Here is a 15,922-nt window from a genome sequence, read left to right on the forward strand (position 1 = left end):
TTTGAAGCACATTATGGACTATAAATCATAAACTTAACGAGATTGTCAGGAAAGATCACTATTAAAGAGGTACACTATGTGTAGTTAAAATACTGTATTTGTATAAATGCAAATGAACAAAAATCATTTGCTTGAAAATTTTGTTTTAATTTTATTACCCTTCCTCGTAGGTTTGGTAATTTGACGTGATGTTAATCTAGAATTAACTTTTGGGCAGCTTTATGACGTTCAAAGTAGTTACATGTCAAAGCATCATCGCAAACCACAGTTTTGAGTTCACACGTGATGATAGAGAGAATCAATGTGAATCACACATGGGTAACTGACGATGTCGTCAAAGCTTAATCTTAATTCAGTTTAAAAGAACTTCAATCAAGTAGATGTCATGGGTTACCTTTTCGATGTATGTCTGACATGCTGGCTATGTCCTCTTGATGGTAGAATTCATACACAGATGTCCCTAGCAGCTCTTGAGGTAGATATCCTAGCAGAATTGTCGCTCTGAAATCAAAATAATTCTTGTCTATAATTACAGACGTTATTCATATCAGAAGAAAAACATTTTCGCTGATTTGGGTATACTTTTCTTTAATCAATTGCTGTAAAATTAATAAGGTTTCAATCTTTAAAATTGCTAAATTGAGAGATGAATAGGAGTTTCGAACAATGAATCTTAACTTTCCATCATTTCTGATGGCAGAATTTTGCAGTAGAACTATTTGTATCCATATCTGAGCAAGACCATAGCAAGCCAAGTTTATGTCAGATAGTGATTATCTTTTTATTACAAGTATAAAATTGTTTCTCTGAAAGAACTGGTATACCTCCCATGAAAAATCTTATGTTTTGAGAAAGGGAAAAAGTGGACATTCTAGTCTTTAAAGCTGTTCTTATCTGGAATACTCTGAACTTTTAGTGTATACAAAGCTTATGGCTATTTTGATTCTAGTTTCAATATAAAACCAACAGGTACTGCATTTTTTCAGAGTGGTCCACAAAAAAAGACCAACACAAGCTTGCTTGTAATTGTCATTATGCATGTTGTACTTAGGCCTTCATTTGCTGGAGCCATTGCTTCAAAAGAAGAGCCTGCTCTAGAAACAGAGCATAAACCATTATTTATTCATATGCAAGAAAATTTTGATGAGGCTTGTCATGCAAAAACTGTAAACCAAGTTTTATTCCAAGCAACTTTATTTTGTGATTAACTGGAGACAAGCTGGTTCATGAACCACTAATTTTCATGACTAAGCATTAGATATATATGTCTTCTCACAGTTACACAACAAGACTAGTTCGTGGCAATTAACATTGAAGATGACGAGGCTCTCGCCAATCGCAGGAAATTGTCTTGCTCACAAATTAAGGTCAGTTTACAGTATATTATTCACCTAGAACCAGTCCTTTCATGTCTTTTGTTCTTGCTGAGTTGGTATACATACCTTGGTCTCAAAAACTAGTGGTGAATAAGTTTGCCACTTGTCAATCACAATGTATAGTCTTTGCGAATAAAAGATGGTGTACAGTTTAGCAATATCTAATGTCTTATACATTGTTACTGAAGCGACAACTACTTTTAATTAAAAAAAAGCAAGGGATTCAGGACTATTAAAAGTAAAAAAAAATTCTTGTTCACATTACTGCAGAAAAGATGCAACTTACCCCTGATCAACGAAGGTAAACTTGCCATCGATACTCATCCGCGACACGTATTCTATTGGACGGACATTGATATTGCTGTCTCTGTCTATAATTTTTTTGTCACACGACGTTTTGATTTGTCCTACTGCCACTAAACAACTTAAATCACAGTTATCCTCCGAGTCATCCTGCTCCTTCATGTCCAGGCTGGAGGACGGCCAGGATTTGAGGTACCCTGTACAGTGTATCACAGTGAAGGACTTCCTGTCTGTAAAATGTGTGTACATAGACAACTGTAAAACGTTACAAAATTCTACGATGCTCAGACTTGTGTGTACTGTGACTTCTGTTATTCAATTCTACAATGGTCAGACTTGTGTGTACTGTGACTTCTGTTATTCAATTCTATGATGCTCAGACTTCTGTTTTGTTATTAAGTACTCTGATGCTCAGCTAAATAATTTTTTTAGTATCTGTGATTTTTTTAAAGTTTTGATTAGTCATCAATTGTTTTATTTTATAAATTAACACTGATGGAATATTTCATTAAAATTATCCAGCCATCACAATCTTTTCTGTTGTTTTGGTTTGGAAGTGGGCAAGGTTGTTGACTTTGTGGTGGCATGTACATGTATTATTATAATCATATTAGATTACATTCAAATAATCTATTATTACATAAAAAAAATTATCCAGCACTTGGATTTATGGTACCTGATTCGAATCTCTGATTTCAGTACCTGATTTTTTCTTCCGACTACAGAGTTCCAGGTCCATCTCTTTCTCAGATTTGAGTCCGAGGTATGACATGGAACTGCCGGACTTCATCCGACAGAAGAAGGAGCGCCTGGCCCCGGAACAGAGGTAAGTAGGTCGTCGTATCATCTCCGTCTTTACCGGCATCATTGCTACAATAACAACAGGCTAACATTAGAAATCCACCTCATTTTGTATTCAATTACTGTACTGGATTTTTCTGCAGTATGCTTCTTTATTGCTTTATAATGATTTTTATCTTTAATGCAGAAAATAGATCATTCCAAAAAATGCTTTTTTTATTACGATCCAAGTTATTTGCTAGAAAAATCCCAATTATATTTAAATCAATCTCGATTTAAATGACATTTTAATCCTTATTTACAACAAAAGTTATAAATATACCAAAACCTAGCTTTTCATTAAATTCTCTAGATCTGATTGCAAAAACTTGAGTGTATTAAACTCACTCATGTGAATAAAGTGCGGAATTTTGCGATGTTTGTTTTAATAAGACGAGTTCTGTGTCAGTTATGAAACAAGAAATCTGTGTCATTGACCCAATATATTACACAACATCAGCAAACTTGACTGGAAAAAAGTGCACGTTTCTTCCAGAATTTGAAATTTCTCAAGAGAGGTCTAATTGGATTAGGAGCCAAGTGCCAGACTTACTACATTATTCTCAAGCAATGGTGCTGAGCTATTTATCGAGTTATGTAACAAGAAACAGCCAGAGTTAGTTATATACTGTGTCTGAGAAATCCTACATACAACCTGAACTGTAAAAACTCATACAACCCAAGTGTGTATCTAACTTTTAATTCTCCTAAGGTTTCAGGAGACAAGAGGACTTTCACAGAAAAGTCATCCATAATGATATTCCTCTTCTATCATTTGTCAATTTCTGACTTCGTCACAAGCTCGCCAGGGAATTCTCAAACAAAGGAGTCATTGATCCCGAGTATTAAACACTTCCCATGCACGATTTGTTCAGTCATACGATACATGCTCCACCTAATTTTCCAATAAGAAGATTGAATCTGATTCCTTTTCACTAATAAGTGAACAAACATGACTTTTTTCAAAGAAAAGCCTGCATGATTTTAGTTGAAGACATTTTGCATTCTTTAGACACAATTGACAACTTTGACCAGATTTCATACTAGTTTCAACACTAAAGGTGTCAAATAAAAATTAATTCATACTTAACTGATAAAACTGATATTGTAATGAAAAAAAATAACATTTTCCATTCCCTCTTTGACTCTACATTACAACAGTAAGAACCTTTACATGTAATAGGTTTCTCCCTTTCATCATTTAGGTAGAAATCAGAAAATACATGAAAACTCTGGAGAATGTGTTGAGTGTTATTGAACTAATATCCCAATCAAGATTACAAGTACCAATGTTATTTTATCCCATAATTCTATGAAATCAAATGTAACACTTCAATAGATTGTCAACATCAATTACTTTTGTGAAATGGCACCTCTATAATTTGAAGACTTATTTGACCCACAACTTTCCCTTTCAACACAAAACAACAATAGCTGGAATGTTTTTATTGATTTGTTACTGTAGAAGCAGAAATATTTGTTGAGGATTTAATTTCATTATTTTCGTTGGCAGTATATAAATCAACAAAATTAAATCTATGACAAATTTTCAACCAAAGCATTAATGAATACAAAGAAATTACAAAAAAATGAAATTAAATGCCAACGGAATTTTATTTGGTTAAAAAAACAATAAAATTTTGCCCCAACGAAAACATGTGCTTCTACAGTATATCCTTGTTCACTTCAAAGAGCGCACTCCTCTGACTGGTCTATTTGCCCAGTTTGGTACAGATGGGAACAGTTAAAGTCTTGGTTTTGTGACAACTGATATCAAAGAATTAACACATACACATGTACAGACAAACCTTGTCACTCACACTTAGTGGGTTTAAACTTTGAGATAACTTTGAGATATCCAAGATTTGATCAAGATATCAAGGTACATACATATGAAACAATACTGTACATTCCTTATTAAACTACAGGAATTAATATAAGCATATATCTTAAAATCATGCATTTTTTATTACCAATGTTAACAAAACGAAACTAAAGACAATATTGAGATGAAGACCATTTTAATGGGCCCCACTTCAATAATGGACAATAGGATGTAAAACATTTCAGAGAATTTGCTTAGACACTGACCTGTCAGTTAGAAATTTTTCATCTGGCATAGAACTTATTATAGATAAATTCTTTTAGTACGAACACGGATATTGTGAATTTACGGATATAGCGAAGTAATCTTGGATCCCCAGCTATGTAAATTTAATGATTTTCTTATACGGTAATAACGAATTACGGATATAGCGAAGTAATTTCTTAGGTCCCAGTGACTTCGTTATAACCGAGTTTTGCTGTACATACATACATTTTTGTTTAACGTGAGCAATATTAAGCAAATCGGAATTCATCTATAGTCTAAAACTGATTATAAAGAGATCTGCTATGACCTTCACATTGACTTAATTCAAAGTCTCTGCATACCATTTACCCAAAAGCTCTATTTATTTGAAGTATGAGCCGAATAGGGCTAAGTGGAAGTATATATGCTCTTTAGAAGAAAGATTATTGTCTGATCAGATATGACCTTGACACTTGACCTAAACCATCATTAAATTGGTGAAGTATGAGCCAATTTGGATTTAATGGAGAAAAGATATGCTCCTAACATGGATTTGTCATATAATTCTACTATGACCTCAACCATTGACCTAGAAACATGGTTCAAGGTCACTGCACATTCTTTATCCAAAGGCACTCTGTGGATTAAGTATGAGCCAGATTGGGCCAAGGGGAGAGAAGACATGCTCCTGACAAGAGATCTCCAATGAACAAATGGACAGGAAAGATGGACAGAATGATGGAAGGAAATATGGACAGACTGATCACTTTAGGGAGCCCTCACTATGATAAAAATTTGGTGTTCATAATTTATTGTCTCATGATTGATGCAAAACATTTGAATAGCAGATTTAAATAACAGTGTAAAATAGGGAATGTACTGTAGTTGGGACTTCAGTATATGCATGCTATTGGAGAAATCAATGTTCAGGATACCAAACTGTATTTGAAAAATTCAACATTAAATAGCCAAATTGCAGTGAGACAGACATGCAGAAATTATCAACTCTGTGTAATATAGAAAGATGAGTTACTTCTAGCATCAATTAGCCGCTCCCTTGGATAAACATCAGAGGCAGACAGCTGTTCTTTGACTTTGTTGATGTCGTGGGGATGGAGGTAATCCAGCAGGCTCTGACCAATCAAATCAAGCTATCCAAATAAATACAGAAAAAAAAAATTAAACACGTAAATGGGGCTAATTTGAGTAATCTTCCTTTAACTCTTTGCCCAATCAAAACAAGATATCAAATCTACTTTAAGAATATATGCAAAAAGAGAAATAATGGTAACAGTAAATGGTTACCAATTCATTTGCATTTTGCAGGGTATGAATTTTGACAGGAAGTCTACAGCTTTACCATTTTCATTCAGATGTTGTGACATATAAACCCTCCTGCATTTCACTAGTAATAGTATTTTCTGTTTACAAAATATCATTTCTGTTAAATTACCTATTTGCCAAACATACTATGCAGTTGGGTATAATTATAAAATAATTATTATAATATAATAATTATAATTATAAAAATATGCCCCAATTGTACATTGTATTTAACTGTATTTAACATTTTGCTTTGAACAGTACGCTGAAATTAGTGTGAAATCCCATTTTTATTAAAAAAATTTCTTTAAAAATCTATCACAACTCCAAAATTCTATATATGTGTACACATGCAGTGGGATGATGTGTTGCTTTGAACATATTCTTAAGAGTTACTGTTAGAACCCAATGGCGAATGATTTGCCACTTCTAATGTGTCAAGTTGTATTTACCCTGGTATAGTTGAGAATGTTGCGTACTGACTCGGAGACATAGAGAATCCTGGCTCTGTCACAGCTTACAACAAACAGGAAGCCCTCGGCTGCCTACAATAAAAGAAGAGACCGTCATCATTACAGGGGCAGGGTTGAAAGAAGAAATGAAAAAAACAAACAAGAGGCCCATGGGCCACATCGCTCACCTGAGGAACTATAGGTATGATAAAATCAGCTTAATGGAGTCATAATACAAACTATCTGGACAATGTACAATTATACATGTAGATCTTGTACATATAAAATATATTTTCCCCCCTGGATATTTTTATGTTTATAATCATCAGTCCCTTTTCTAACAGGATGATTTTATAGTCATATCACATGTTGAGTATTGCAGTTCTCAAAAAGATCCTTAACAATTGTTTAAATATGGGATATAAACCTTATATATCAAACTCTGAACCTTCTTGTGAGGCAGAAGAATTATCCTGGGGCCAAAGTCTTAACAATTATAAAGAATCATCTGGCTGATTAGTTTCTGAGAAGAAGATTTTTAAAGATTTACTCTACATATTCCTAAGTAAAACTTTGACCCCCCACTTCATTGTGGCCCAACCCTACTCCAGGGGGTGTCATTATTTTCACAACTTTGAATCTACACTACCTGACAGATATTGCTTCCAAACAAGTTTCAGCTTTCCTGGCTGATTAGATTCTGAGAAGAAGATTTTTAAAGATTTACCGTATTTTCCCAACGATAAGTCGGTATTTTTTTTCTCTGAAGCAAAGCACTCGACTTATCGTCTTGATTGACTTGTCTAAGGCTTGAGGTCAGAAAATTGTGAAAAACAGTATTAAAAATCTTGGTTTTAATCATCTTGAGCTGGCTGTGTTATTGAAAATTACGTTGTTGAATTCAATGTTCATCTTTAATTATTATCATTTTCACTCATCTGTTTACACTAGAATACATATTAATAACAGTTATTGAACAATGGTGCATTGTGTTTAATCAATTAAAAGTTTTACCGTTCCATTTTTATAAACACATTGTCACATGATTCCATATATCACTATAGTGGGAAGATAATATTGCGCAGTAAAATTGAAACCAAACTTGGATGGAAAAAAATATTGCAGTAGGTCCGGGGAATGTTTTAAAGTTTTATTATTTTATTAGTAAAGAGTTGTTAGTGGAAAGTATAAATAAGAAATATTTTATGGTCAAAATCAATCTTAAAATACGTATTCGGCAATTATCAACTCTATTATCTATACGGTAGACTGATCCCGGTTGTGTTAATAATCTTGCTAAGGCTGACATCTATACGGCAATTTCACTCCCTGTGGACATAAAGAGTACCGTTATAAGAGTGATTATACTTCATTAATTAATTATTGTCCAATTCTTTGATTATTGTTAAATAAAAAATTTAGGAAACGTATGTATGTCGTATATCGTCATTATCAAGTCGTACAAATGATCGATCTATTCTAACAGTGTCTCTGTAAAATAATAGCGTGTAACTGTATTACTGGATACAAAGTAAACAAGTTTCATCAAATCATAGTAATTGCTAAGGTTTCTGCACTTGAGATCCCCCTTTGAAGTCCGACACGAGACAGGTGCATGCCTCTGACACCGGAAATTGCTAAACAAACATTGACCACGCGCCGAGTCAACAGGTGGCTGGTTACGTAATGGCGAATACACTGGCGATGGTCATAGTGGATAATTATTTTAATGCATGGGAATAAATTATTTCTGTCAAAGTAAGTTTAGTTTTGCATAATACGCGATATCGGGAATTGTTTACAATGCAAGCGACTTTGTAGATGTTGTCGGTATTTGAAAATATGATGCATAAGTATAAAGAGTAATTGTTTAAATGTTAATCATTAATAATAATTGATAGCAATATCGGGGACATCATGGCATCATACACTGATAAAGTTACTGCAGTTTTATACACCATTTTGAAGCGATAAGTTCGACGTGTCGTCTGAATCGACGTATCGTAGGATTTTGTTAAAATTTTGGCTAAAAATGAGCAATTCGACGAGTCGTCCGCATCGACAAGTCGTCGGGAAAATACGGTACTCTAATATACATTCCTATGAAAAACTTCGACCCCCCCCCCCCCCAATTGTGGCCCCATCCTACCCCCGGGGGTTCTGATTTTTATGAATTTGAATCTACACTACCTGAGGATGCTTCCACACAAGTTTCAGCTTTCCTGGCTGATTAGTTTCCTTGCTAAACGGTTCTTGAGAAGAAGATTTTTGAAAATTTCTCGAAATTTTTCATTAATTTCTAATTATCACCCCTTGAAAAAGGGTATGGCCCTTAATTTTCATATCTTTTAATCCCCTTTGCCTAAGGATGATTTGTGCCAAGTTCGGTTGAAATTGGCCCAGTAGTTCTTGAGAAGATGTTGAAAATGTGAAAAGTTTACAGACAGACAGACGACAGACAAAATGTGATCAGAAAAGCTCAGGTGAGCCAAAAAAAAAAAAAAATTGACTCAGAACATTGATGTTCATATCAGTAAAATTATGATCAGCAAATGATCAATTCGAAAAAGGCATCAACAGAATGCAAGCATTTGTAAGTGTTGTCAAAATCCTATCTTTAACATTGACTGATTATTTACATAATAAGTAAAAAAAAATTAACAATCTCCAATCCTCAGTAATGTTCAATAACACTAAATTATCCAGATAAGTTAATATTACATGCAGTTATTCAAAAAACTGCTTAGCTTAGTGGTTTCACGGAGAACTACTACACACAGAGAAATGGGTTTGATCCTCCAATACAGCGAAACAACTCTTTTTTTTTCTATTTGATCTCAACTTGTGTATTTATTCCAATATATTCATTGTTGGCAAAATTGCAATAATTTTGTAAAATGCATGGATACTATCAGTAAATTTCTGTTTATTTAATTTTATTCATAAAGTTTGAAGGATAAATAACATTTTTATGATGAAAAAAATACTTTGAGCTAGAGAATCAAAGGACCTTAAATACTTTGGTTTCATTGATATTTATTCAATACCAATTCTGGTCGATTTGGTTGGTGAGTTGATCCACTAAAGATCAGATACTGAAAATTCCTTATTCTACGCAAGTACTTTATTTTCACAAATCAACGGTTTTTCATCAAATCGCGATAATATGAAATTGCAGTATGATAATTGTTCCAGTTAGCTAAAGTTCAGTGAAGACTACTTATTGAACTAAGAATTCAATGGAAATGAAACTCGGAATACCTGATAATTAAAATTACAGTATTATAGACAGTATTGGTTTTTCAATTTTCCAAACCGTATTGTACAAATGGTATGAAAATTGTGTCACTCAGCAAAAATACTGCTTTTTAAAATAAGGATTCTGAGGAAATGAAAGCTACAATAATTAATCATAGATTGCGTTAGGTATTTTTTTAATTTTATAATAATTCATTATTCACCTCGTTGTTAATCAAGAAATTGTCATAATATTACACCACAATTCATTGTTTCAATGAGAACCTCCCTGATTATAATTCTGGAAATCATGCAAAGATTGCATGACAGTGGGGATTATTACATGAGCGCCGAGTATCCATAAGCTGATCACAAAACAATTTCTATTATATTTATCACAAAATTTTTGTGACATTATTAATCATGCACACCTTTTTTTTTAATATAAACTTGGGAGAGAAAAATAGATTTAGAAAGGTGTGAATATCAATTAATGGTCAATGGCAGGTAGGATTATTTTTTTTCTTATTCAGACAATGAATAAGTTAGGTACATGTATATCATAATGAAACCAGCAACAGAAATTACAATGGGTATCCTGGCATCCCTTTTAAGGTGTCTTTTAAACCAGAGTACCTTTAGAATAAGATGCTGTCTAGCAATTTATACCCATGGGATTGCACTGTTATATTTAGCGAAAGGACCTCTAGAATAAGATGCTGTCTAATGTTTTGTGAATGTTGATGACCATGTACATGTACTGTTAAGTTTAGCGAGAGTACCTCTAGAATGAGATGCTTGAGATCATCATCAGACAGGAAGGAGGGTCTGGCCTCCGGAATGGACATAGCAGCACCCTCTGGAACAGACAACATTATTTTAAAATTAGTAGTACATTACAATAGTGCATCAATCCAAATCAGTTTACCTAAGTGTTGCCAACACTTAGCTTGATTAACCAGAAACAGTTGTTTCAGAAGACAACAACTCTACTTTGTACAAAATTTCATTTTCTATCATTTTTTTAAAAAATGTTTATTAATTAAATATATTCAATGCAGGTTGAAATATATAACAAGGTTTAATCGAAGACGTGGTTGTCTATTTATAGTTGTTTATTAAGGGTAGTTTATGCGTAGTAATACTGGTTAGACCGGTTATGTACAGCATGACTTGCATGCTATAGTCATTTGAGCTCAAGACGTTGTGCTGCAATTGTTTACACGTTCTGCACCCACCCATCCACCCACTGATGCATATATATACATGCATGTGTTATGAGTTAATCTTATTAAGTAGTAATATACATTACATGATGTTTTTTGTTGCAGATTTCAAGTTCTATTTCAAGAGAACACAACAGAGATTGTAATACGCGATAATTATGTATTTTATTGAATAAATGTGCTAGTCTTTACCCATAATCAGTGTTGTTATGATTGAATAAGGTAGTAAATATTTCATGTTCGTTTGTGATTGTTTGAATTAGAACATAAATATGGGTCCTTTTAGTAAATAATAAAAAAAAGTCCATGAATATCCTCTATTTTTGCGCAGATAAAATGCAAAGAATGAAAACTTATTTTCAGGGATTTATAATGAGAAGATCTGACATCTTTAATCAGTTTAGAACTTATATAGATAACCTTTGTAACCACACACTTCAAAAATTATGTAGTTTGAAAAATTAAGAAGGAAATCAATGCACTCCAAAAAAAAAAATAAAAAACATGCACTACCTAGAGCTAGAAGTTTGAAAATAAGGTTATACAGAGAGGCTGAACTTTTGCCACTAGGTTGGGTGGGTGGGGGTGAGAAAGGGTGGGTACTGTAGTGAATGTGGCTAAACGGAATATGGATTTATCAAATCTAAAATGACCCAAACTCTTGTGTACCTCTTAAAGACTTTAAATGCTGCACTGCCATTCGAAGGACCGTTAGTTTGTCCAGCTTTCGATTCATAGCATTACACATGGGCAGCATGGAGGATAACTCCGTGATGTACGCATTCATTTTATCCCTCCTTCTCTTCTCAATCTCGCTGTGGTTCTGCCTGAAAACAGAGAGAGTTATTTTATCAGTACAGAGCAAAGAAAATGTGAGCAACATGAGGCTTTACTATATATTTTGGCCTTTCTTTTATCCAATGTAAAGAAATCTTTTCCTTGACATTAAGAATCATCCCCCCCCCAACCAATCATCAACCGAACCACCTCCAAATTCTTCACATTTTCTGTAACAGATTACTGACCGTCTGACTGGCTAACCCGTTGAAAACATGCCATCCCTAAATATGACCGATCTTTTGATGACATAATGGTATGATCATTACATTTTCTTTAAAGCTTATACATGTAAAATTGGCAGGCAAACTCTAAGCTTGAAATCAAGAAAAGACAAATGTGTTTCAACTCAAATTGTGATATAATATATCACAATATTTCAAGCTTACAGGTGATATAAAGCTTCAATATCGATTATTGTTTGGAGGTAACATAAACCAATGTTTGAGGCTGATAGAATGATAGATGAACTATCATGGCACTGTCTTATATAAGCTTATGACAATGATGTTAAGCTTACCGTATTTTCCCGACGACTCATCGATGCGGACGACTCGTCGAATTGCTCATTTTTAGCCAAAATTTTAACAAAATCCTACGATACGTCGATTCAGATGACACGTCGAACTTATCGCTTCAAAATGGTGTATAAACTGCAGTAACATTATCAGTGTATGATGCCAGGATGTCCCCGATATTGCTACCAATTATTATTAATGAATAACATTTAAACAATTACTCTTTATACTTATGCATATCATATTTTCAAATACGGACAACATCTACAAAGTCACTTGCATTGTAAACAATTCCCGATATCGCGTGTTATGCAAAATTAAACTTACTTTGACAGAAATATTTTATTCCCATGCATTAAAATAATCACCCACTCTGACCATCGCCAGTGTATTCGCCATTACGTAACCTGCCACCTGTTGACTCGGCGCGTGGTCAATGTTTGTTTAACAATTTCCGGTGTCAGAGGCATGCACCTGTCTCGTGTCGGACTTCAAAGGGGGATCTCGAGTGCAGAAAGCTTAGCAATTACTATGATTTGATGAAACTTGTTTACTTTGTATCCAGTAATACAGTTACACACTATTAATTTAAAGAGACACTGTTAGAATAGATCGATCATTTGTACGACTTGATAATGACGATATACGACATACATACGTTTCCTAAATTTTTTATTTAACAATAAACAAAGAATTGGACAATAATTAATTAATGAACTATAATCACTCTTATAACGGTACTTTTTATGTACACAGTGAGTAAAATTGCTGTATAGATGTCAGCCATAGCAAGATTATTAACCCAACCGGGGTTAGTCTACCGTATAAACAATAGAGTTGATAATTGCCGATTACGTATTTTAAGATTGATTTTGACCATAAAATATTTCTTATTTATAATTTCCACTAACAATTCTTTACTAACAAAATAATAAAACTTTAAAACATTCCCCGGACCTACTGCAATATTTTTTTCCATCTAAGTTTGGTTTCAATTTTACTGCGCAATATTATCTTCCCACTATAGTGATATATGGAATCATGTGACAACGTGTTTATAAAAACGGAACGGTAAAACTTTTAATTGATTAAAAAAATACACCATTGTTCAATAACTGTTATTATTATGTATTCTAGTGTTAACAGATGAGTGAAAATGATAATAATTAAAGATGAACATTGAATTCAACAACGTAATTTTCAATAACACAGCCAGCTCAAAATGATTAAAACCAAGAATTTTAATATTTTTTTCACAATTTTCTGACCTCAAGCCTTAGACAAGTCGATCAAGACGATAAGTCGAGTGCTCTGCTTCAGAGAAAAAAAATACCGACTTATCGTCGGGAAAATACGATACATATCAGGCAATAATGATGTCTGTAGCTTACATGAAAATTACCCAGTAGTAACATGCTGAAAAATTTCATAATGGAAATTTTACATAATATCCGAAGCTTAGATAATAATAATGTCGGAAGCTTACGTTTATGCCGTTAATTAAGTTAATGTCTTTAGTATGTTTTTCACAGTTAAAGTATCATGCATAATAAATAGGGATGGGAATTTTCAACCAGTTAACTCGATTACTTGGTCAAAACGATGGTACTTGGTTACAAAATCAGTATTATATTGTTTAGTTCCATACATATTTCAGGTATCTTCCAAAACATAAATTTCTTATCAAATTTAATTTGAGATGGTTATGGCCTTGGAGCTGAGAGTGTCAATGAAATTGGTCATGGGTGTTTTATTATTGTATACAATAATGACTGGCAAAACAACAAGTCAATGTCACCCTGCTTTACTTACTATTTTGCTACGAAAATGTTAGAATGAGATTTATCCTTGTTAAATTGTACTCCTATAACCAAAAGATGCTAAACTGAAGTGAACCCCATGACAAATGAAATAAAAAATGAATGTTGGATACTTTAGGATAAATCACACTGGACACGCTGATTATTGAAGTAATCATATCTACATTTATATACATATTTGCTTATCCTCATGACACTAGAACTCCAAAACATTTTGAAAAATAATTTGCAACCTCTAATTCCCAAGTTTCTACAATCAGCAGAAAAAAATAGAAAGATAAAAATTCCATGTTCAGCTTACCTGTCATTGCCTGACTGGGGATCCATCATACTATTTTTTGCCCTGTGTAAATGTAAAAAAAAATTATTGAAATTAAACTTATACAACATGCACAGATCTGGAAGAATTCAAACTTAATAATTTCACATAGTAAAATTACTGAGAATAGGCCTCAAAGCCCAGTAAAAAAAAAAGAATTATCTCTCAGACCCCCTCCGGCGAAAATTTTCTAGATCTATACGTGAATGTACAAAAATAGTTGAGCACAAGTCAGAATCATGTAAGGAAAGTTGTATGAGTTGTTCAGTGCATAAATTTGATGAGGTTTGGCAGTTTATTGATTCCACTCAATGGCGCTAATTATCGTAAAGGACATACTCGTGTCACAAACATCATGCAGACACTGATGCCAGAATGCCATGGTTGTAGCTCAGTGTCTGTGTATTTCTAATTTGTAACTTACTGCTTTACTTATACACTCGTTCTAAATCGATTTTTTTAACAGTGTTTAAAACTAAATCATTGAAAATATTCCATTTTTTATTAATTCAATTGGGTAAAACAAAGAATAAATAAATCTAAAAAATATATGTGGATAGAGTTAGTGTAATTTTTCCCCGTCTTAATAATAATAATCACTTTCACCTTTAAGAACTTTTCATGAAACATCCTGTAAAAATTTCTTTTGATTCAAACTTAGCAACAAATATCTTTGGTATCAAACAGTGCTTCTGGCATACACACAGACAAACTGACAGACAGACAAAGAGATATACAAACATAGAAATACAAGGCTGAAATACAGTAGCCCTTTTTACAATAAATTTTAAGAATTTGCGTACCATTTTAATGAGAAATCTTAAGTGCCTTTCACGAACGCATTCTTTACAGGTTTCAGTTTAAGATTTTACTTCCGATCGATTTATCCTTTCCCTAGAAACGGTCTCAGGAGAAACATATAAATAAACTCAAATTCCCATAAACAGGACGTAGCTGTTCCTCTAGTATATCTTATATCGTATGATTTTTTACAGTTTTGAAATACTTACAGGAGGGTATGTGCTATTGCAAAGTTGGACAAATTTTACACGCAAGAATCTTTATCATAGGATGTTTTGTGAAAATAAGCAAAAACTTAAGTTTTCACTTCCAATAAAAATTGATCGTAAGATTTTTTGTGAAAAGGGCTACAGGTTTTCAGACACTGAAAAAAAATCAATTGATACATTGGTTTTGATGTCTTTTTGTCTCAAATGGAATATTAAAAGCAATTTTACAAATTCGGTGTTTTGATGCCTGGCCATAAAAGCTTATTGGTAGACACACGTAATATACATTACGTCAAAATGATGGAGGCTAAATTTCTAAGTCCGTCATTTTGCCTTGTGATGTCAGCTGAGTCCACAAACGACTTGGGTTTGATTTAGTAAGCTGTTACTTGCTAATACATGTCAATTTTTTTGAATTTACATACTTGGAGTTATATTTTCTGTGATCGAAATCCATGAAGGAATCGTCCTCGTTTGTGTCCATAGTTGGGCTGGTGGTCTCCCAACTGAATGGCCACCAACAAAATACAAAATTAATTTCAAAAGAGCGATTTACATGTAAGTATATACACGGCTTCATATTAAGCAAA

At 33.3% G+C, this 15,922-nt stretch overlaps 1 protein-coding gene across 4 annotated transcripts in view; it reads right to left on the minus strand.

Moving 5' to 3' along the window:
* The window catches only part of LOC128176367 (protein cycle-like), a 41,466-nt gene that overhangs the window by 12,294 nt on the left and 13,250 nt on the right, over window positions 1-15,922 (minus strand). For 3 of the 4 annotated variants that reach the window (XM_052842655.1, XM_052842637.1, XM_052842647.1), the window contains exons 3-11: window positions 15,758-15,838; window positions 14,305-14,346; window positions 11,498-11,655; window positions 10,385-10,461; window positions 6,366-6,458; window positions 5,624-5,741; window positions 2,382-2,549; window positions 1,663-1,909; window positions 395-501 (exon numbers count right to left, since the gene is read on the minus strand). In XM_052842655.1, the coding sequence (XP_052698615.1) occupies window positions 395-501; window positions 1,663-1,909; window positions 2,382-2,549; window positions 5,624-5,741; window positions 6,366-6,458; window positions 10,385-10,461; window positions 11,498-11,655; window positions 14,305-14,346; window positions 15,758-15,838 (1,091 nt within the window). The remainder of the gene's footprint in view (window positions 1-394; window positions 502-1,662; window positions 1,910-2,381; window positions 2,550-5,623; window positions 5,742-6,365; window positions 6,459-10,384; window positions 10,462-11,497; window positions 11,656-14,304; window positions 14,347-15,757; window positions 15,839-15,922) is intronic. The other variant, XM_052842664.1, reaches the window with a different exon arrangement.

This window comes from Crassostrea angulata, chromosome 1 (assembly GCF_025612915.1).
Source record: "Crassostrea angulata isolate pt1a10 chromosome 1, ASM2561291v2, whole genome shotgun sequence".
Lineage (NCBI taxonomy): Eukaryota > Metazoa > Mollusca > Bivalvia > Ostreida > Ostreidae > Magallana > Magallana angulata.